The following is a 22,621-nucleotide window of genomic DNA, read 5'->3' on the forward strand; positions in this document are numbered from 1 at the left end:
GGGTGGATAGAGAGAAACTATTTCCGCTGGTTGGGGATTCTAGGAGTAGGGAGCACAGTCTAAAAATTAGAGCCAGACCATTCAGGAGCGAGATTAGAAAACATTTCTGCACACAAAGGGTTGTAGAAGTTTGGAACTCTCTTCCGCAAACGGCAATTGATACTAGCTCAATTGCTAAATTTAAATCTGAGATAGATAGCTTTTTGGCAACCAAAGATATTTAGGGATATGGGCCAAAGGCGGGTATATGGAGTTAGATCACAGATCAGCCATGATCTTATCAAATGGCGCAGCAGGCACGAGGGGCTGAATGGCCTCCTCCTGTTCCTATGAAAGAATTTTTAAAAAGCTGCAAAAAAACAGCTTCAGGGAATGAAGGAGGATCTTTTTACGGGTTGGTTAGAGTTACTGATTGGTTAGATAAGGAGTGTCCCAGTCCCTCCCCCCGACAAGACTTCTGATTTGGTCCATTTGTCAATCACCAGCCTTTGTGCAATGTCACGCTAGGGCCGGCTTTAGGGACCGTCTCCAAATTGCGCACCAAACGTAGAGTCTCTGAAAGGCACCGGGTAAAGAGCTGTCATTTTGCACCACGCTCCTTAAAGCCGAGCTGTTGATTAATCGCGGAGTCGGAGCGGTCCTGCCAGTCTCACTGAGCTATTGGACCGGGATGGTGCTGTGCAAATCCGGGCGTGTGTTGCGGGCGCTGATCGCAGTTCTGGCGCTGTGTTGGGCTGCAGGTAAGAGGAGAGGGTCGGGACTGTCTGTTCCAAACCTGCACCCAGGGGCTGAGGGCAGGGGGCATGTCAGGAGAGACCCGTGCACCTATCTCCAGAGTTAAAGGGCCCTCGAAAGATGGCCAGGTACTTTATTCAAAGTGCAGGAACTGCACTGATCTCTGAATTCAGTCTAACCAGCCCTGAGCTGGGATCCCAGCCCAGAAATCACCCCCCCCCCTGTTGATCTGCTCTGTTTTTAATCGAGGTTTAACTCTGTGTGGAGTTGGTTGATCTGTAAGGGGGACACGGACAGAATGAGCAGATAGATGTCAGATGACATTTAATGCAGAGAAATGCCAGCTGATAGGGTGAATAACGAGGGGAAATATCCACTAAATGGTCAAACGTATCAAAGGAGCGGATAGACTTGGAATTCAGATATATAAATCTTATAAAAGTGCCAGCACAAGTCGATCAAGTTGTGAAATTAAGGTGCGGAATTGCAGGTTTTATAAATAGGGGCGTAGAATACAAGAAACAGAGCTGATGCTAAACCTTTACAAACTATAGTTTAAACTGCATTAGAATATCCTTTCTAGTTTTGAAAACAAAGATAACTTGGATTTCTGTAGCACCTTTCATGACCTCAGGACATCCCAAAGTACTTTTGAAGTGTAGTCACTGTTGTAATGTGGGAAACGCAGCAGCAAATTTGTGCACAGCAAGATCCCATAAACAGCAATGAGATAAATGACCAGATAAACTATTTTTAATGATGGTGGTTTAAGGATAAATATTGGTCAAGACCCCAGGGAGAATGCCCTTGCTCTTCTTCGAAATAACGCTGTGGGATCTTTTACGTCCATCTGAGAGACGTTTAATGTCTTATCCGAATGTCGGCCCTGTCAATGCAGTCCGTCAGTACTGCTCTGGATTTTGTGCTCAAGTCTCTGGAGTGAGGCTTGAACCCATGACCTTCAGATGCAGAGTCAAGAGAGATATCCACTGAGCCACGGCTGACGGAAGGTTTAGGTGACTTACTTTAGCAAAGATGTCAAGGACATGGAGAGGCCACAGACGAGATTCATTAAGATGATCTCAGGGATTAGAGACTATAGTTATGAGATGAGATGAGAGAGACTGGGGCTCTGTTCATTAGAACAGAGAAGGCTAAGAGGAGACCTGATGGAGGTATTTGAAAATTAGGAGTTGTGTTGATGAGGGAAATCGGGAAAAACTATTTCCTCTGGTCAGTGAATCAGTGTAAAATCATAGAAAATTTATGGCACAGAAGGAGGCCATTCGGCCCATCGTGTCCACGCTGGCTGAGAAACGAGCCACCTGGCCTAATCCCACTTTCCTGCATTTGGTCCGTAGCCCTGCAGATCACCGCTCTTCAAGTGCACGTCCAGGTATTTATTAAATGAGTTGAGGGTTTCTGCCTCTCCCACCCTCTGTGGGGGTGGTGGTGTGTGTCAGCTTCACCTCTGACTTCTGAGCGGTCCGAATCGCTCCCACTCCCTGGGTTCGAGACCTTGGACTTATTTGGGGGTTGTGACAAAAAGTGCAGTAGACAACTGGTTTTGGTACAAGAAAATAAACTGGCTTTATTGAAGTCACAAATGAACTTATAACATTAGGATAACACTGAGATTATACAGACATACAAAGTACACTTAGTTAAGAATGGGGAACACACGGCATAACGAGGGAAAATCACGCTACTAATCCCCTTACCCTTGTCCCACCCCCAAAACCTAACTAAATTGAACTAGGAGAGGTCAGGGATCATGCTCACCAAACCAGGGTTCCTTGACAGTTCGAAATCCAGCCAGGTAAGCCGGTTGCAGTTTTGGGGTACGCTCTTTGTGTCCTCTGGGCCCTGCCGTCCCCACGTGGTCCTGGGTCTGTGGAATCTGCGAAGGTTCTTCAGTTGGATCGAGTCTGTTGGTGCGGTAAGGCGCAGTTGTGGGTGGGCGATCTTCGTGTAGGGCTGCGGTTGCCTTGTTGCTGCTCCAAAACTGCTGTTTAAAAACTGAACTGCCTGGAACCTGCTCCAAAACCAACTCTCTTTTTGCTTCATAACTGGACGCCCAGTTATACTGTTTTACGAATTTCTTATCTGATTCCAAAACAAGGTTAGTTCTTTGTCTGATTATGGTGGGCTTCTTCAGGTGATTGTTGGTTTCCTGTCCCCATAACTAGGCTTGAACTGAAAGCCATTGTATTGATGGGTTTGCATAATTGCATTGATTTATGCAAGGTTTTGATGGGCTTTAGTTTCATGTAAGATGAAGTCTTTCTCTGGGTTGATTGTTTTAAAGGGAAGAATGCGTATTCTGTCTACTCTCATTGTCTGGTTTTCAGGAACAATCCACACTGTCCCAACAAGCCCGGGCATGTCTGCAGGGATCCATATTTAACCCAGCAGTTGGGTCCTCTGCGATAAAAGTCCAAAAGTCATATCCTCGTTGATGATATGAAAAATGTGGGAATTTTGAGAACCCTTCACCTCTCAGGTGGTGAGTTCCAGATCCCCACCATCCTCTGGGTGAAAAAAATTTTCCTCATTTCCGTTCTAATCCGTCTACCAATCACTTTAAATCTATGCCCCCTGGTTATTGACCCCTCCGCTAAGGGAAATAGGTCCTTCCTATCCAATCTATCTAGACCCCTCATAATTTTGTACACCTCAATCAAATCACCCCTCAGCCTCCTCTGTTCCAAGGAAAACAGCCTCAGCCTGTCCAATCTGTCATCATAGCAAAAATTCTCCAGTCCTGGCAACATCCTCGTAAATCTCCTCTTCACCCTCTCTAGTGCAATTACATCCTTCCTGTAATGTGGTGACCAGAACTGTGTGCAGTGCTCACGCTGTAGCCCAACCAATGTTTTATACAGTTCTAGCATAACATCCCTGCTTTTATATTCTATGCCTCGGCTAATAAAGGAAAGCATTCCATATGCCTTCTTAACCACCTTATCTACCTGTCCTGCTACCTTCAGGGATCTGTGGACATACACTCCAAGGTCTCTCACTTCCTCTACACCTCTCAGTATCCTCCCATTTATTGTGTATTCCCTTGCCTTGTAAAGTAAGTAGAGGACAAAAATTTAAGATCAACAACAACAACAACTTGCATTTATATAGCGCCTTTAATGTAGTAAAACGTCCCAAGACTCTTCACAGGAGCGTGAATCAGACAAAATTTGATACTGAGCCACATAAGGAGATTGCTGTTGAGAGCAGCAAGAGAGGGGAAGACCCAGGGGAAATTTACAATACAAATAGTACAAACAGTTGTTCAAGAACAAGTGAAAGGGAAAAGCATAGAGCAGCGGAAAGAAAGTGTACTTTAGGCACTTTAGGTACTTTAGGGACGACAGATAAAATGAAAACTAGAAGGCGTAAGGCGATTAACCCAGCATCAAAGCTGTGGCAGGGGGTTGGGAACCTGAGCAGGGAGACAGAGGAAAGCATATCAGGAAGGGACAGAAGGTATGGAGTAAAAGGTAAAGTGTTAAAAAAGGAAAAAGCAGGAACTAAGTGTCACAAAACATATTTGAAAGTTCTTTATCTGAATGCACGTAGCATTCGTAACAAAATGGACGAGTTAACGGCACAAATAACGACGTATGGGTATGATCTTGTGGCCATTACAGAAACATGGCTGCAGGGTGACAACGACTGGGAATTAAATATGCCAGGGTATTTAACAATCAGGAAGGACAGGCAGGAAGGAAGGGGAGGTGGGGTGGCTATGTTAGTAAAGGAAGGAATCACTGTAATACAGAGAAAAGATATTGGGACAAAGGATCAGGATAATGAAACAGTTTGGGTAGAGATAAGGAATAATAAGGGGCAAAAAACACTCGTGGGTGTAGTATATAGGCCTCCTAATAGTTGCAACTCTGCTGGAAGAAGTATTAAACAGGAAATAGTCGGGGCATGTAATAAGGGAACAGCTATAATTATGGGGGATTTTAACTATCATATTAACTGGACAAATCAAATTGGGCAGGGTAGCCTTGAGGAAGAGTTTATTGAGTGTATTAGGGATGGATTTCTTGAGCAGTATGTAACTGATCCTACAAGGGGGCAAGCAACCTTGGACCTGGTCCTGTGTAATGAGCCAGCATTAATTAATAATGTCCTAGTTAAGGATCCCCTTGGAATGAGTGACCATAACATGGTTACATTCCATATCCAATTAGAGGGTGAGAAGGTTGGTTCTCAAACAAGCGTACTGAGCTTGAATAAAGGAGACTATGATGGTATGAGAGCGGAATTGATTAAAGTGGACTGGGAAAATAGATTAAAGGGTAAGATGGTACATGAGCAGTGGTGTTCATTCAAGGAGTTATTTTACAACTTTCAAAAAATATATATTCCACTGAGGAAAAAAGGGTGTAAAAGAAATGACAGCCATCCGTGGCTAAGTAAAGAAATTAAGGATAGTATCCGAGTAAAAACAAGGACATATAAGGTAGCCAAACTTAGTGGGAGGATAGAAGATTGGGAAGTCTTCAAAAGACAGCAAAAAGTAACGAAAGGATTGATTAAGAAAGGGAAGATAGATTATGAAAATAAATTAGCAAAAAATATAAAAACAGATAACAAGAGTTTCTACAGTTATATAAAAAGAAAAAGGGTGGCTAAGGCAAACGTAGGTCCTTTAGAGGATGAGAGCGGGAAATTAATGGTGGGAAACATGGAGATGGCAAAAATGCTGAACAAATATTTTGTTTCAGTCTTTACGGTAGAGGACACTAAGAATATCCCAACACTGGACAAACAGGGGGCTCTAGGGGGGGAGGAGCTAAATACGATTAAAATCACTAAGGAATTGGTACTCAGTAAATTAATGGGACTCAAGGCGGATAAATCCCCTGGACCTGATGGCTTACATCCTAGGGTCTTGAGGGAAGTGGCAGTAGGGATTGTGGATGCTTTGGTAATAATTTTCCAAAATTCTCTGGACTCGGCAAAGGTCCTGGCAGATTGGAAAACTGCCAATGTAACACCCTTATTTAAAAAGGGTAGTAGGCAGAAGGCTGGAAATTATAGACCAGTTAGCCTAACATCTGTGGTGGGTAAAATTTTGGAGTCTATTATTAAGGAGACAGTAGCGGAACATTTGGATAAACATAATTTAATAGGACAAAGTCAGCATGGCTTTACAAAGGGAAAGTCATGTCTGACAAATTTGCTTGAGTTCTATGAGGATATAACGTATAGGGTGGATAAAGGGGAACCAGTGGACGTAGTGTATTTGGACTTCCAGAAGGCATTCGACAAGGTGCCACATAAATGATTATTGCTTAAGATAAAGAATCACTGGATTGGGGGTAATATTCTGGCATGGGTGGAGGATTGGTTATCTAACAGGAAGCAGAGAGTTGGGATAAATGGTACATTCTCGGACTGGCAACCTGTAGCCAGTGGTGTTCCGCAGGGGTCGGTGCTGGGTCCCCAACTCTTTACAATCTATATTAACGATTTGGAGGAGGGGACCGAGTGTAACATATCAAAGTTTGCAGATGATACAAAGATGGGAGGGAAAGTAGAGAGTGAGGAGGACATAAAAAACCTACAAGGGGATATAGACAGGCTGGGTGAGTGGGCGTAGATTTGGCAGATGCAATACAATATTGGAAAATGTGAGGTTATGCACTTTGGCAGGAAAAATCAGAGAGCAAGTTATTATCTTAATGGCGAGCAACTGGAAAGTACTGCAGTGCAAAGGGATCTGGGGGTCCTAGTGCAAGAAAATCAAAAAGTTAGTTTGCAGGTGCAGCAGTTGATCAAGAAGGCCAACGGAATGTTGGCTTTTATTGCTAGGGGGATAGAATATAAAAACAGGGAGGTATTGCTGCAGTTATATAAGGTATTGATGAGACCGCACCTGGAATACTGCATACAGTTTTGGTGTCCATACTTAAGAAAAGACATACTTGCTCTCGAGGCAGTACAAAGAAGGTTCACTCGGTTAATCCCGGGGATGAGGGGGTGGACAGATGAGGGGGTGGACATATGAGGAGAGGTTGAGTAGATTGGGACTCTACTCATTGGAGTTCAGAAGAATGAGAGGCGATCTTATTGAAACATATAAGATTGTGAAGGGGCTTGATCGGGTGGATGCGGTAAGGATGTTCCCAAGGATGGGTGAAACTAGAACTAGGGGGCATAATCTTAGAATAAGGGGCTGCTCTTTCAAAACTGAGATGAGGAGAAACTTCTTCACTCAGAGGGTAGTAGGTCTGTGGAATTTGCTGCCCCAGGAAGCTGTGGAAGCTACATCATTAAATAAATTTAAAACAGAAATAGACAGTTTCCTGGAAGTAAAGGGAATTAGGGGTTACGGGGAGCGGGCAGGAAATTGGACATGAATTTAGATTTGAGGTTAGGATCAGATCAGCCATGATCTTATTGAATGGCGGAGCAGGCTCGAGGGGCCGATTGGCCTACTCCTGCTCCTATTTCTTATGTTCTTATGTTCTTATTTTAGGACAGGTGAGCAAAAGCTTGGTCAAAGAGGTAGGTTTTAAGGAGTGACAAATGAGTAGAGGTTTAGGGAGGGAATTCCAGAGCTTAGGGCCGGGGCAGCTGAAGGCACGGCCGCCAATGGTGGAGCGATTAAAATCAGAGATGCACAAGAGGCCAGAATTGGAGGAGCGAAGAGATCTTGGAGGGTTGTAGGGGCTGAAGGAGGTTACAGAGATAGGGAGGGGTGAGGCCATGGAGGGATTTCAAAACAAGGATGAGAATTTTAAAATCAAGGCGTTCCCGGACCGGACAACTCAAATGTTGAGCAGCAACTTGTATCAGAAGCAGACAATTAATCCCACACTCAACTCAGACGTTTGCTGATCAATTGATCCTTTAGCAGTGTGCAGATGTTCACACCCAGCTCCTGGCATCTGACCACATTCACAGGCCTGTCTTGTTAATAGGAGGCCCGGAGGGCTCGTTTCTCAATGGGTGCAGTTGATGGAGAGATTCCCAGTCTGTCCTCAGCTGCAAAAACCAGCTTCAGGGAATGGAGGAGGATCTTTGCACGGGTTGGTTAGAGTTTCTGATTTGATAGTGATTCACCTGACTCCCCAAAGCATTTCCACCATCTACAAGGCACAAGTCAGGAGTGTGATGGAATACTCTCCACTTGCCTGGATGAGTGCAGCTCCAACAACACTCAAGAAGCTCGACACCATCCAGGACAGAGCAGCCCGCTTGATTGGCACCCCATCCACCACCCTGAACATTCACTCCCTTCACCACCAGCGCACTGTGGCTGCAGTGTGTACCATCCACAGGATGCACTGCAGCAACTCGCCAAGGCTTCTTCGACAGCACCTCCCAAACCCGCGACCTCTACCACCTAGAAGGACAAGAGCAGCAGGTACATGGGAACAACACCACCTGCACGTTCCCCTCCAAGTCACACACCATCCCGACTTGGAAATATATCGCCGTTCCTTCATCGTCACTGGGTCAAAATCCTGGAACTTCCCAACAGCACAGTGGGAGAACCGTCACCACACGGACTGCAGCGGTTCAAGAAGGCGGCTCACCACCACCTTCTCAAGGGCATGATGTGGAGATGCCGGTGATGGACTGGGGTGGACTGTAATGTAAGGAGTCGTACAACACCAGGTTATAGTTCAACAGCTTTATTTGAAATCACAAGCTTTCGGAGCCTTGCTCCTTCGTCAGATGACCTGGTGTTGTACGACTCCGTACATTTCTCAAGGGCAATTAGGGATGGGCAATAAATTCTGGCCTCGCCAGCGACGCCCACATCCCATGAACAAAAAAAACCCCAGACGCAACTCAAATGTTTGCTGATCAATTGATCCTTTAGCAGTGTGCAAATATTCACACACAGCTTTTGGCATTTGACACATTTTCACGGGCATTGTTACTAGGAGGCACGGAGGGCTCGTTTCTCAATGGGTGCGTCTAGCTGCTCATTCTGACCGTGTCCCCCTTACAGATCAACCAACTCAACGCAGACTTAAACCTCGATTAAAAACAGAGCAGATCAACAGGGGGGTGATTTCTGGGCTGGGATCCCAGCTCAGGGCTGGTTAGACTGAATTCAGAGATCAGTGCAGTTCCTGCACTTTGAATAAAGTACCTGGCGATCTTTCGAGGGCCCTTTAACTCTGGAGATAGGTGCACGGGTCTCGCCTGACATGCCCCCTGCCCTCAGCCCCTGGGTGCAGGTTTGGAACAGACAGTCCCGACCCTCCCCTCTTACCTGCAGCCCAACACAGCGCCAGAACTGCGATCAGCGCCCGCAATACACGCCCGGATTTGCACAGCACCATCCCGGTCCAATAGCTCAGTGAGACTGGCAGGACCGCTCCGACTCCGCGATTAATCAATAGCTCGGCTTTAAAGAGCGTGGTGAAAAATGACAGCTCTTTACCCAGTGCCTTTCAGAGACTCTACGTTTGGTGCGGAATTTGGAGACGGTCCCTAAAGCCGGCCCTTGCGTGACATTGCAAAAAGGCTGGTGATTGACAAATGGACAAAATCAGAAGCCTTGCCGGAGGCGGGGGGGTGGGGGGGACACTCGTTAACTTTTATTTTTATTCATTCATGGGATGTGGGCATCGCTGGCCAGGCCAACATTTATTGCCCATCCCTAATTTCCCTTGAGAAGGTGGTGGTGAGCCGCCTTCTTGAACCGCTGCAGTCCGTGTGGTGAAGATTCTCCCACAGTGCTGTTAGGAAGGGAGTTCCAGGATTTTGACCCAGCGACAATGAAGGAACGGCGATATATTTCCAAGTCGGGATGGTGTGTGACTTGGAGGGGAACGTGCAGGTGGTGTTGTTCCCATGTACCTGCTGCCCTTGTCCTTCTAGGTGGTAGAGGTCGCGGGTTTGGGAGGTGCAGTCGAAGAAGCCTTGGCGAGTTGCTGCAGTGCATCCTGTGGATGATACACACTGCAGCCACTGTGCACCAGTGGTGAAGGGAGTGAATGTTTAGGGTGGTGGATGGGGTGCCAATCAAGCGGGCTGCTTTATCTTGGATGGTGTTGAGCTTCTTGAGTGTTGTTGGAGCTGCACTCATCCAGGCAAGTGGAGTGTATTCCATCACACTCCTGACTTGTGCCTTGTAGGTGGTGGAAAGGCTTTGGGGAGTCAGGAGGTGAGTCACTCACCACAGAATACCCAGCCTCTGACCTGCTCTTGTAGCCACAGTATTTATGTGGCTGGTCCAGTTAAGTTTCAGGTCAATGGTGACCCCCAGGATGTTGATGGTGGGGGATTCGGCGATGGTATTGCCGTTTAATGTCAAGGGGAGGTGGTTAGACTCTCTCTTGTTGGAGATGGTCATTGCCTGGCACTTGTCTGGCACAAATGTTACTTGCCACTTATCAGCCCAAGCCTGGATGTTGTCCAGGTCTTGCTGCATGCGGGCTCGGACTGCTTCATTATTTGAGGGGTTGTGAATGGAACTGAACACTGTCCAATCATCAGTGAACATCTCCATTTCTGACCTTATGATGGAGGGAAGGTCATTGATGAAGCAGCTGAAGATGGTTGGGCCTAGGACACTGCCCTGAGGAACTCCTGCAGCAATGTCCTGGGGCTGAGATGATTGGCCTCCAACAACCACTACCATCTTCCTTTGTGCTAGGTATGACTCCAGCCACTGGAGAGTTTTCCCCCTGATTCCCATTGACTTCAATTTTACTAGGGCTCCTTGGTGCCACACTCGGTCAAATGCTGCCTTGATATCAAGGGCAGTCACTCTCACCTCACCTCTGGAATTCAGCTCTTTTGTCCATATTTGCACCAAGGCTGTAATGAGGTCTGGAGCCGAGTGGTCCTGGCGGAACCCAAACTGAGCATCAGTGAGCAGGTTATTGGTGAGTTAGTGCCACTTGATAGCACTGTTGACGACACCTTCCATCACTTTGCTGATGATTGAGAGTAGACTGATTGGGCGGTAATTGGCTGGATTGGATTTGTCCTGCTTTTTGTGGACAGGACATACCTGGGCAATTTTCCACATTGTCGGGTAGATGCCAGTGTTGTAGCTGTACTGGAACAGCTTGGCTAGAGGCGCAGCTAGTTCTGGAGCACAAGTCTTCAGCACTACAGCTGGGATGTTGTCAGGGCCCATAGCCTTTGCTGTATCCAGTGCACTCAGCCGTTTCTTGATATCACATGGAGTGAATCGAATTGGCTGAAGACTGACTTCTGTGATGGTGGGGATATCGGGAGGAGGCTGAGATGGATCATTCACTCGGCACTTCTGTCTGAAGATGGTTGCAAACGCTTCTGCCTTGTCTTTTGCACTCACGTGCTGGACTGTGCCATCATTGAGGATGGGGATGTTTACAGAGCCTCCTCCTCCCGTTAGTTGTTTAATTGTCCACCACCATTCACGACTGGATGTGGCAGGACTGCAGAGCTTTGATCTGATCCGTTGGTTGTGGAATTGCTTAGCTCTGTCTATAGCATGTTGCTTCCGCTGTTTAGCATGAATGTAGTCCTGAGTTGTAGCTTCACGAGGTTGGCACCTCATTTTTAGGTACGCCTGGTGCTGCTCCTGGCATGCTCTTCTATACTCCTCATTGAACCAGGGTTGATCCCCTGGCTTGTTGGTAATGGTAGAGTGAGGAATATGCCGGGCCATGAGGTTACAGATTGTGCTGGAATACAATTCTGCTGCTGCTGATGGCCCACAGCGCCTCATGGATGCCCAGTTTTGAGCTGCTAGATCTGTTCTGAATCTATCCCATTTAGCACGGTGGTAGTGCCACACAACACGTTGGATGGTGTCCTCGGTGTGAAGACGGGTCACTCCTACCACTACTTTCATGGACAGATGCATCTGGCGACAGGTAGATTAGTGAGGACGAGGTCAAGTAGATTTTTCCCTCACCACCTTCCGCAGGTCCAGTCTGGCAGCTATGTCCTTCAGGTCTCAGCCAGCTCGGTCAGTAATGGTGCTACCGAGCCACTCTTGCTGATGGATATTGAAGTCCCCCACCCAGAGTACATTCTGTGCCCTTGCTACCGTCAGTGCTTCCTCCAAGTGGCGCTCAACATGGAGGAGGACTGATTCATCAGCTGAGGGAGGACGGTAGATGGTAATCAGCAGGAGGTTTCCTTGCCCATGTTTGACCTGATACCATGAGATTTCATGGGGTTCGGAGTCAATGTTGAGGACTCCCAGGGCCACTCCCTCCTGACTGTATATCACTGTACCGCCACCTCTGGTGGGTCTGTCCTGCCGGTGGGACAGGGCATCGCCAGGGATGGTGATGGCAGAGTCTGGGACGTTGGCTGAAAGGTATGATTCTGTGAGTATGGCTATGTCAGAGCTGTTTCTTGACTAGTCTGTGGGATAGCTCTCCCAAATGTTAGTGAGGAGGACTTTGCAGGGTCGACTGGGCATGGTTTGCTTTTGTCGTGTCCCGTGGTCCAGCCGGTTTCATTCTTATTGTGACTTTCTGTAGGGAGATTGTACAACTGAGTGACTTGCTAGGCCATTTCAGAGGGCGATTAAGAATTAACCACATTGCTATTGGACTGGAGTCACATATTGGCCAGACCGGGTAAGGACGGCAGGTTTCCTTCCCTAAAGGACATTAGTGAACCAGATGGGTTTTTATGACAATCTGGTAGTTTCATGGCCACCATTACTGATACTAGTTTTTTTTTAAATTCCAGATTTTTAATTAATGAATTGAATTTAAATTCCCCAGCTGCTATAGTGGGATTTGAACTCATAACTTTTTAGTCTCGGCCTACTGGATTACTAAGTGCAGTAACATAACCACTATCCTACCGTACCCATCGATTGTCCGCTTCTGATACAAGTTGCAGCTAAACATTTGAGTTGGCCGGTCTGGGAACGCCTCGAAATTTAATGCAGGGAAATGCCAGCAGATACAGTTCAAGAGGGTGAATAACAAGGGGAAATATCCACTAAATGGTCAAACGTGTCAAAGGAGCGGGTCGACTTGGAATTCAGATATATAAATCTTATAAAAGTGCCAGCACAAGTCGATCAAGTTGTGAAATTCAGGTGCGGAATTGCAGGTTTTATAAATAGGGGCGTAGAATACAAGAAACAGAGCTGATGCTAAACCTTTACAAACTATAGTTTAAACTGCATTAGAATATCCTTTCTAGTTTTGAAAACAAAGATAACTTGCATTTATATAGCGCCTTTCACGACCTCAGGACATCCCAAAGCACTTTGCAGACAATGCAGTACTCAAGGTCCCACAAACAACAATGAGATAAATGACCAAATAAACTTTTTTTTAATGATGGTGGTTTAAGAATAAATATTGATCAAGACACCAGGGAGAACACCCCTGCTCTTCTTTGAAATAGTGCTGTGGGATCTTTTACATCCATCCAAGAGGGCAGACAGGGCCTCAGCTCAACATCTCATCCTGTATAACTGTATTGCTGCAGTTATATAAGGTATTGGTGAGACCGCACCTGGAATACTGCATACAGTTTTGGTCTCCATACTTAAGAAAAGACATACTTGCTCTCGAGGCAGTACAAAGAAGGTTCACTCGGTTAATCCCGGGGATGAGGGGGCGGACATATGAGGAGAGGTTGAGTAGATTGGGACTCTACTCATTGGAGTTCAGAAGAATGAGAGGCGATCTTATTGAAACATATAAGATTGTGAAGGGTCTTGATCGGGTGGATGCAGTAAGGATGTTCCCAAAGATGGGTGAAACTAGTACTAGGGGGCATAATCTTAGAATAAGGGGCTGCTCTTTCAAAACTGAGATGAGGAGAAACTTCTTCACTCAGAGGGTGGTAGGTCTGTGGAATTTGCTGCCCCAGGAAGCTGTGGAAGCTACATCATTAGATAAATTTAAAACAGAAATAGACAGTTTCCTAGAAGTAAAGGGAATTAGGGGTTATGGGGAGCGGGCAGGAAATTGGACATGAAGCTGAGTTCGGATCGGTCAATGCCCTGTGGGAGGCGGAGAGGGCCCAGGGGCTATGTGGCCGGGTCCTGCTCCGACTTCTTGTGTTCTTTAGATTTGTGGTTGGGATCAGATCAGCCATGATCTTATTGAATGGCGGAGCAGGCTCGAGGGGCCGATTGGCCTACTCCTGCTCCAATTTCTTATGTTCTTATGTTCATCCGAAAGTTGGCACACCCTGACAATGTAGTACTCCCTCAGTACTGTACTGGAAATGTCGGCCTGGATTTTATGTTCAAGTCTCTGGAGTGAGGCTTGAACCCATGACCTTTAGATGCAGAGGCAGGAGGGAGATCCACTGAGCCACGGCTGATGGAAGTTTTAGGTGATTTACTTTAGCAAAGATGTCAAGGACATGGAGAAGGCATAGACGAGATTCACTAGGATGATCCCAGGGGATTAGAGACTATAGTTATGAGGTGAGATGAGAGAGACTGGGGCTCTGTTCATTAGAACAGAGAAGTCTAAGAGGAGACCTGATGGAGGTATTGAAAATTCAGAGTTGTGTTGATAAGGGAAATCGGGAAAAACTATTTCCTCTGGTCAGTGAATCAGTAAGTAGAGGACATAAATTTAAGATCAACAACAACAATGACTTGCATTTTTACAGCGCCTTTAACGGAGTAAAACGTCCCAAGGTGCTTCACAGGAGCGATTATCAAACTAAATTTGATACTGAGCTACAAAAGGTGATATTAGGACAGGTGACTTGGTCAAAGAAATTGGTTTTAAGGAGTGTCTTAAAGGAGGAGAGAGAGGTGGAGACCTTTAGGGATCAGCACCAAAAGAATGAAGGGAGCGTTAGGAGAATTTATTTTTCACAAAGATGAACAGTGATGAACAATCACCACCTGTGGAACCGAACCCCAGCAAGTGCAATCAAGTGAGGGGGGGAAATAATAGTTACTTTTGCGTCTTATGGGCGATGCTGAGACTCAGCACATTCCGTGTGTGATCTGTAAAAGCATATTCAACATGTCAGCTTGGCTCAGTGAGACGCGCCAGTTCTGAGGGAGTGCTGCATTGGTGGAGAGTGACGTCCTTCAGACCCGCAGAGACCCTGTCCGCCTGTTGCATTGGTTCAGGTAGATGGTAACAGTGCAATGACATATTGAGGAGCAGGGACGTGGTCAATACTCCCCCCTAAGCCAACATGTCTAAAAGCCCAGTAACTGGTCTGTCGTCTTATTGCTGTTTGTGGGATCTTGCTATGTGCAAAATGTCTGCAGCAATTTCCTGCTTCACAACAGTGACTGGACTTCAAAGCAATTCATTGTGTGCAATGCTGTTCAATGTGATCAGGTTGCTTTGTAAACTGTGTCTTTCTTTACTCTACGTCTTGCCTCTGTGCTAAAATGTGTCAATGATTTTTATCATAGAATCCTAGAATCTTACAGCACAGAAGGAGGCCATTCGGCCCATCTTGCCTGTGCCGGCTCTATGAAAGAGCTATCCAAATAGCCCCACTCCCCTGCTCTTTCCCCAGAGCCTTGTAAATTCTTCCTTTTTAAGTATATATCCAATTCCTTTTTGAAAGTTACTGTGTTAATGAATTTTAATAGGAACATAGGAATTTCTAGACGAGAAAACACCAAGGTCCATCCAGTTCTTTTTTTTTATTCGTTCACGGGATGTGGGCGTCGCTGGCGAGGCCGGCATTTATTGCCCATCCCTAATTGCCCGTGAGAAGGTGGTGGTGAGCCGCCTTCTTGAACCGCTGCAGTCCGTGTGGTGAAGGTTCTCCCACAGTGCTGTTAGGAAGGGAGTTCCAGGATTTTGACCCAGCGACGATGAAGGAACGGCGATATATTTCCAAGTCGGGATGGTGTGTGACTTGGAGGGGAACGTGCAGGTGGTGTTGTTCCCATGTGCCTGCTGCTCTTGTCCTTCTAGGTGGTAGAGGTCGCGGGTTTGGGAGGTGCATCCTGGTAGTCTCATGATACAACGATAATGGGGTTGTTGATTAATCGTAGCAATCAATCTCTATCAATGAGTCTAAAACAGACCCAGGCATGAGGCGAGGAAAACTCCCAGTGGTGGAGAGCTTTTGGAACCATAAGTCCAAAGTCCCCTGTTTCTCCCGAGCCTGTTACACTCACCACATGTCCTGTCTCAAATTACTCAGATACTGTATCCCAAAATATTATTTTCTGAAACAAATCTATCTCATTTGCATTTGAATGAATCAAAGCTACCAGCTCCCACCTTTCTCCACAGATTTCTCATAACTTAAAACAGTTCAAACAACAAAGTGTATAAAATACTTTTAACTGATCAGTATTTTCAACTATAATTTTACTCTGTTGTAAAATATAAAAATAGCTTCATGAGGCTTCTGCATGAATTAACAAAAATGCGCTGTGCAATAATGGTACAAGGAAGTGATTTTGGTGTAAACTGAATAAACTCAACCCCATTTCCATTTTCTTGACTGAAGCTTTTTCAATTGCATAAAACCATACACCAGCTCACATTGTTCACTAGTTCATCAGGGAACCTGTTCCATAGATTGACCACTTTCTTATTGGATTAAAAAAATTGCTTGTTAAGATTTTGTTCAAGATATAAAATGAGAACCTAGCAGAATTGTGCAGAGGAGTTAAGGGGAAGTTGAATTATTAACTCCAGTTCAGACCTGTCGGTTTGTGATGTGACGAATAATAAGTTCCTATTCTGCCAGAATGTGTAAAAAAGTTGAAATAAATAATTTGGAAAACTAATTTAAATATTTGAATTAAAAAATATTTTTTCTCGTAAGAGAATTGAAGATATTGAGGAATAATACTGGGAATATTTTAATAACTTTTCATTTCATATTGAATTTCATCCGCCATTACGCTGCCCACTTACATATTCTGTCCAGCTCAACTCTAATTCCACCCCCCCTCCTAGTTTTGTATCATCAGCAAATCTCCTGGAGGAGGTAGGTTTTAAGGAGGAGGAGAGAGAGGTAGAGAGACAGAGAGGTTTAGGGAGGGAATTCCAGAGCTGAGGGCCTAGGCAGCTGAAGGCACGGCCGCCAATGGTGGAGCGATTAAAATCAGGGATGTGCAAGAGGCCAGAATTGGAGGAACGCAGAGATCTCGGAGGGTTGTAGGGCTGGAGGAAGTTACAGAGATAGGGAGGGGCGAGGGCCATGGAGGGATTTGAAAACAAGGATGAGAATTTTAAAATAGAGCTGTTCCCAGACCGGACAACTCAAATGTTTAGCAGCAACTTGTATCAGAAGCGGACAATTAATCCCACACTCAACTCAGACGTTCACTGATCAATTGATCCTCCAGCAGTGTGCAGATGTACGCACCCAGCTCCTGGCATTTGGCCATTTTCACGGGCCTGCCTTGTTAATAGGAGGCCCGGAGGGCTCATTTCTCAATGGGTGCAGTTGATGGAGAGATTCCCAGTCTGTCCTCAGCTGCAAACAACAGCTTCAGGGAATGGAGGAGGATCTTTGCACGGGTTGGTTAGAGTTTCTGACTGGGTAGATAACGAGTGTCCCAGTCCCTCCTCTAACTCTCCCCGCCCCGCAAGGCTTTTGATTTTGGACATTTGGTCATTCACCAACCCTTGTGCAATGTGGCTCAATGGCCGGCTTTAGGGACCGTCTCCAAATTCCGCACCAAACGTAGAGTCTCTGAAAGGCACCGGGTAAAGAGCTGTCATTGGCCATGGAGGGATTTGAACAAAAGGATGAGAATGTTAAAATCAATGACCTCCATCTCATTTATTTGCATCAAAGTCATTGATTTTACTCAGGTTATTTCTGTTTGGGGAGGCAATTTGCTCAAACCGTCCCTTGAGGCCACTTGGAGGAAGCAATCATTCAGAATATTTACTATTCTGCCCGTCTATGGTTCCCTGTCAGCTCTCTTGCTGCTGCAGGACCGAAGGAGGTTGTCATTTCGGGGCTGAGTCCAATCTGCACCACCCTGGACTATCCCCGAGTGATTTGATCTTTGTACCGAGGGTAACGTTTATTGCCACACAATTTGCGGTGGCAGCAGCTGAGTCACAATCCCTTAAAGTAAAAGGGGAAACTGAAATAAGAACAGAAAATGGTGGCAATAATCAGCAAGCCAGTCAGTATCCGTGAAGAGAAAAGGCAGGTTACGATGCTTTGGGTGTGTGCCTTTCACCAGACTGGAGGCGAGGAGATAAACAGAGAGAAAGAAAGGACTCGTATTTATATCGTGCCTTTCATCACCTCAGGACATCCCAAAGTGCTTTACAGCCAATGAAGTACTTTTTGAAATGTAGGAAATGCAGCAGCCAATCTGTGCACAGCAAGATCCCACATACAGTAAAGTGATAATGACCAGATAATCTGTTTTTTAGTGATGTTGATTGAGGGATCAATATTGGCCAAGATACCAGGGAGAACTCCACTGCTCTTCTTTGAAATAGTGACCTTGGGATCTTCTCCGTCCACCCGAGAGGGCAGACAGGGCCCTCGGTTTAACATCGCAACCGAAAGACAACACATCTGACCATGTAGCATTCCCTCAGTACTGGCACCAGGAGTGTCAACCTGGATTATGGGCTCAAGTCTCTGGAGTGGGACTTGAACCCACCACCTTCTGACTCAGAGGCCGGAGTGCTACTCACTGAGCCACGGTTAACAGCTGATGATCGAAAACTGAAAAAGGAGGAGGTCAGAAACTGAAATCTGTGACTTTACAACAGTGACCACACTTCAAAAGTACTTCATTGGCTGTAAAGTGTTTTGGGATGTTGTGACAGGCGCTATATAAATGCAAGTTCTTTTTCATTATTGACGTATTGTTTTTATTTCAGGAGACAAAGAGGGTCCTCCAATCATTGTCACAAAGTATGGGCAACTGGAGGGGAAGCAGGTCTCCGTGAAGGGGTCTCCCAAACCCGTCTATAACTATCTCGCCGTCCCTTTTGCAAAACCGCCAATTGGTTCCTTGAGATTCACCGCTCCCCAGGCAGCAGAAGCATGGACCGGTACCAGAAAGGCCACCAATTACGCTCCAGGGTAAGAATGGCGCAGCCTTGGGAATGGGCGAACAAGGATGGCCAACTCTGGTTGGACATAATTCCTGGAGGTGTCATCACATGGACCTCCTACCACCAGTCCCCTCGTCCCCCCACACGCACGCCCGCCATTGGTCGCCCAACACGCCCGCCATTGGTCGCCCAACACGCCCGCCATTGGTCGCCCAACACGCCCGCCATTGGTCGCCCAACACGTCCATCCTTGCGACGCCTCACCTTCCCACAGCCAATCGGAAAGCGAACAGACTCTCCGTTACCCGATTGGTTGATTCTTGACTGTCAGTCAAACAGCCTTTCCCCCCCAATCTCCAATATTTTTATAACTAATAAACAAACAAAAGTGTTCAAAGAAATTTTTTTTAAAACGTACTTTTTTTTAACACCCCTATGATTGTTCTCCCGGGTTTTTGCTTCCAGCAGTGTCCTGGAGATTTAGTCTATAATTCCTGGAGACTCCAGGACAATCCTGGAGGGTTGGCATCCCTAGAATGGGCGTAAGAGGGCTGCTGTTAGATCTTAGTTGGAATCAACCAATCGGCCCCTTTGCTTCACAGTTTTGACTCCTCCAGAGGCGCCATCTTACCTCGCCCTTCCACAGATTCCTCCGTCACAACAGCGAACGCACTCCAGAGTTTTTACCTCCACTCCACTCCCCTGCCCAGAGATGCTTGGGGTCAGCAATCCCCCCATCGCTCAATGCCCCCCCGCTCCCCCCACCAACCCAGTCTGACTAGGCCCACGACAGTGTAAATAGTGCATGCTTCCCACCCCCACCACTCCTGCTAGAAACTGCACCTGTGATCCCCTGAGGACAGGTTCGGGCTTAGTTGTGATGCCCACAGTGTCAAATAGCCAATCGACACTCACACGAAGAATGGTCCCTTGGGATGTGACACTGTAGGGTGGCTGTTACCCACGAACCCCAACCCCAGTAAAAGGAGGAGGGGAGAAAAATAAAATGCTGGTGTCTCTGCCTTGTAATCTGAGAGGCCAGAGTTGGTTTTGTTCTCATTCCAGTTTTCCTCTGCTGTTTCCGGGTTTGACTGATGACGAACTGTCAGTCTTGGTCCAGCCCCTCTCCTCCTAATCCTTTCCTCTGTCACCCAGCTCCATGAGGCTGCCCTCACAGTGTCGGCCGAGGCTCAGTGGGGAGCAGCCTCGGAGTCAGAAGGTCACGGGTTCAAGCCCTCACTCCAGAGACTCCAGCATCCGATCCAGGGCTGACCCTCCCAGTGCCAGTGCTGAGGGAAAGCTTCACTGTCGGCAGTGCTGTCTTTCGGGTAAGATGTTAAACCGAGATCTCACCTGCTTGTTCAGGTGTCTTAGGCCAATGTTCTTCCCTAAATTAACGTGACATTAATCCCATTTCTGTTCACAGAAAGTGGTAACTTTGGGAGGTTTTATTTGCTGGAAAAGCTGCATTTATTGCCCATCCCTAGTTGCCTTCAAAAAGTCAAGCACTTTGCTAACTCACAAATTACCTGACTTACTGAATTCAGTCTCACCAATGGTGGGACTTGAACTCAGAGTTGCTTGGCCAGTATCATCGCCCTCACACTGCCAGACCCACTGATGTAAATAGCACTCTGAAACATGTGAGGCTGTTTCTCTCTCTCACATCCCAGGTGTCTACAAGATGCAAAGCTGTTTGAGCTGATCAAAGATTTGATCCAAATAGATCTGCAGTTCAGCACGTTCAGCGAGGACTGCCTGTATCTGAATGTACACACCCCTGTCGGGCCAAAGGACAGGAGCAGTCGACTGCCCGTGAGTACACCGCTGACTTTAACCCTTCCCAGACCAATGATGAACCATCAGGGGCCGGCAAGGCGTGGTCCTGCACCAGAGACAGTCCGGCACGTTGTGCTATGGGCTGATGGAACGGGAGGTTATAGCCACGACACACCGAGCTCCCGATCTCAGTCCATGGGTTTGGTGCCGAGCCCCACAGGTCCCAGGTTCAACCCCCAGCCAGTGCTGAGTTAGCTGATCTCAGCTGGAGCAGGACTTGGGGGGACACCACAGTTAGCTTCATTATCCCTGAGTTAGGAAGGAGAGGAATCAGCCAAGATTCCCATTCCTTACAGCTCGGGTGTCAGCCTCGGCTCAGTGGGTAGCACTCTGGCCTCAGAGTTAGAAGGTCACGGGTTCAAGCCCCACTACAGAAACTTCAGCACAAAACCTCGGCTGACACTCCCAGTGCCAGTACTGAGGGAGTGCTGCACTGTTGGAGGTGCTGTCTTTTGGATGAGATGTTAAATGTCTGTCCTCTTGGGTTGATGTAAAAGATGCCATGGTACTATTCAAAGAAGAGCAGGGGAGTTCTCCCGCTGTCCTGGCCAACATCACTAAAACAAAGTATCTGTTTGTGGGACCTTACTGTGTGCGAATTGGTTGTCATGTTTCCAACATTACAACAGTGACCTCTACCACCTAGAAGGACAAGGGCAGCAGGCACATGGGAACAACACCACCTGCACGTTCCCGACTTGGAAATATATCGCCGTTCCTTCATCGTCGCTGGGTCAAAATCCTGGAACTCCCTAACAGCACTGTGGGAGAACCTTCACCACACGGACTGCAGCGGTTCAAGAAGGCGGCTCACCACCACCTTCTCAAGGGGCAATTAGAGATGGGCAATAAATGCCGGCCTCGCCAGCGACACCCACATCCCATGAACGAATAAAAAAAAGCATAAAAAGTACTTCATTGGATGTAACGCCCTTTGGGAGGTCCTGAGGTTGTGAAAGGGGCTCTATAAATGCAAGTTCTTCTTCTCATTGGGGGGATATCACATGAGGATAAGACGGGGCTCCGCGATGATGTCCCTGTGATGAGTAACCGACCATCACACAACATCGAGGCTCAGACATCGAGAGAGAGGCCACTTGTGTAAGAAGCTGGAAGCCACGTTTGTCGATCGAGGAAGATTCGGGTGGATTGCGGAGGGTCGAAGGGGTGGGTGTAACTCTCTGGGAGGAGTTACTCACTGCCATCACAGATTGGCTCAGGTACCCCGGCCTTCCAGCGGTTAGGAATGGGATATCACAGCCCAGTGCTAGTTGGCATGCCAAGGACCAGCACCAATCAGGAGTCAAGATTTTCTGAGCTGTGAAGAAGAACATTAATTTCTATCGAGCCTTTCACCACCTCAGGACGTCCCAAAGCACTTTACAGCCAATGAAGTACTTTTGAAATGTAGCCACTGTTGTAATATAGAGAAACACAACATTTTACACACAGCAAGATCCCACAAACAACAGAGATATAAATGACCAGATAATCTGTTTTTTAGTGGTGTTGGTTGAGGGATAAACATTGGCCAGGATACTGGGGAGAACTCCCCTGATCCATGGGATCTTTTACGTCCACCTGAGGGGGGCAGACGGTGCCTCAGTTTAATGTCTCATCATGAAAGTCGGCACCTCAGACAGTGCAGCACTCCCTCAGTACAGCACGGAGGTGTCAGCCTGGATTTTATGTTCCAGTCTCTGGAGTGGGACTTGAACCCACCATCTTCTGATTCAGTCGGTGAGAGGAGGACCCATTGAGCCAAGGCTGACCTGTGGATGTGGAGGAAATGCCTTAAGACTGTGGGGAGAGTGCCTTACACTGAATGCACCCCTCGGTCGAGCAGCAAACTCACTTAGTTACTTTTGGGGTAATTTTAACTTATGGAGGTATCAGCTCGGCCTCCCATTGTACTCCCCGCCCTGATCTTCCTTGCCGCTGAAGTCGGTGCGAAGGACAATCTGGCGGGTTGTGTAACCGTCAGCCCGTCTGATATCGCCCGTTTACCACCCAGAGTTAAAATGACCCATTTTGTCTCCGCACCGAGGACTATAATAAACTGAAACATTCCATAACTGAGGGAGAAGAACGGGTTTCACCAGAACAGC

The 22,621-nt window shown here is 46.9% G+C and overlaps 1 protein-coding gene across 1 annotated transcript in view; it reads left to right on the plus strand.

The window, feature by feature from the left end:
- The first annotated feature begins 600 nt into the window (after window positions 1-600).
- LOC137333824 (fatty acyl-CoA hydrolase precursor, medium chain-like) overlaps window positions 601-22,621 on the plus strand; it is a 68,995-nt gene continuing 46,974 nt past the window's right edge. Inside the window, exons 1-3 of the mRNA XM_067998184.1 lie at window positions 601-740; window positions 18,498-18,702; window positions 20,348-20,489. Of these exons, the coding sequence (XP_067854285.1) occupies window positions 671-740; window positions 18,498-18,702; window positions 20,348-20,489 (417 nt within the window). The 5' untranslated portion in view covers window positions 601-670. The remainder of the gene's footprint in view (window positions 741-18,497; window positions 18,703-20,347; window positions 20,490-22,621) is intronic.

The sequence above is a fragment of the Heptranchias perlo genome, chromosome 16, assembly GCF_035084215.1.
Source record: "Heptranchias perlo isolate sHepPer1 chromosome 16, sHepPer1.hap1, whole genome shotgun sequence".
NCBI classification, from domain to species: Eukaryota; Metazoa; Chordata; class Chondrichthyes; order Hexanchiformes; family Hexanchidae; genus Heptranchias; species Heptranchias perlo.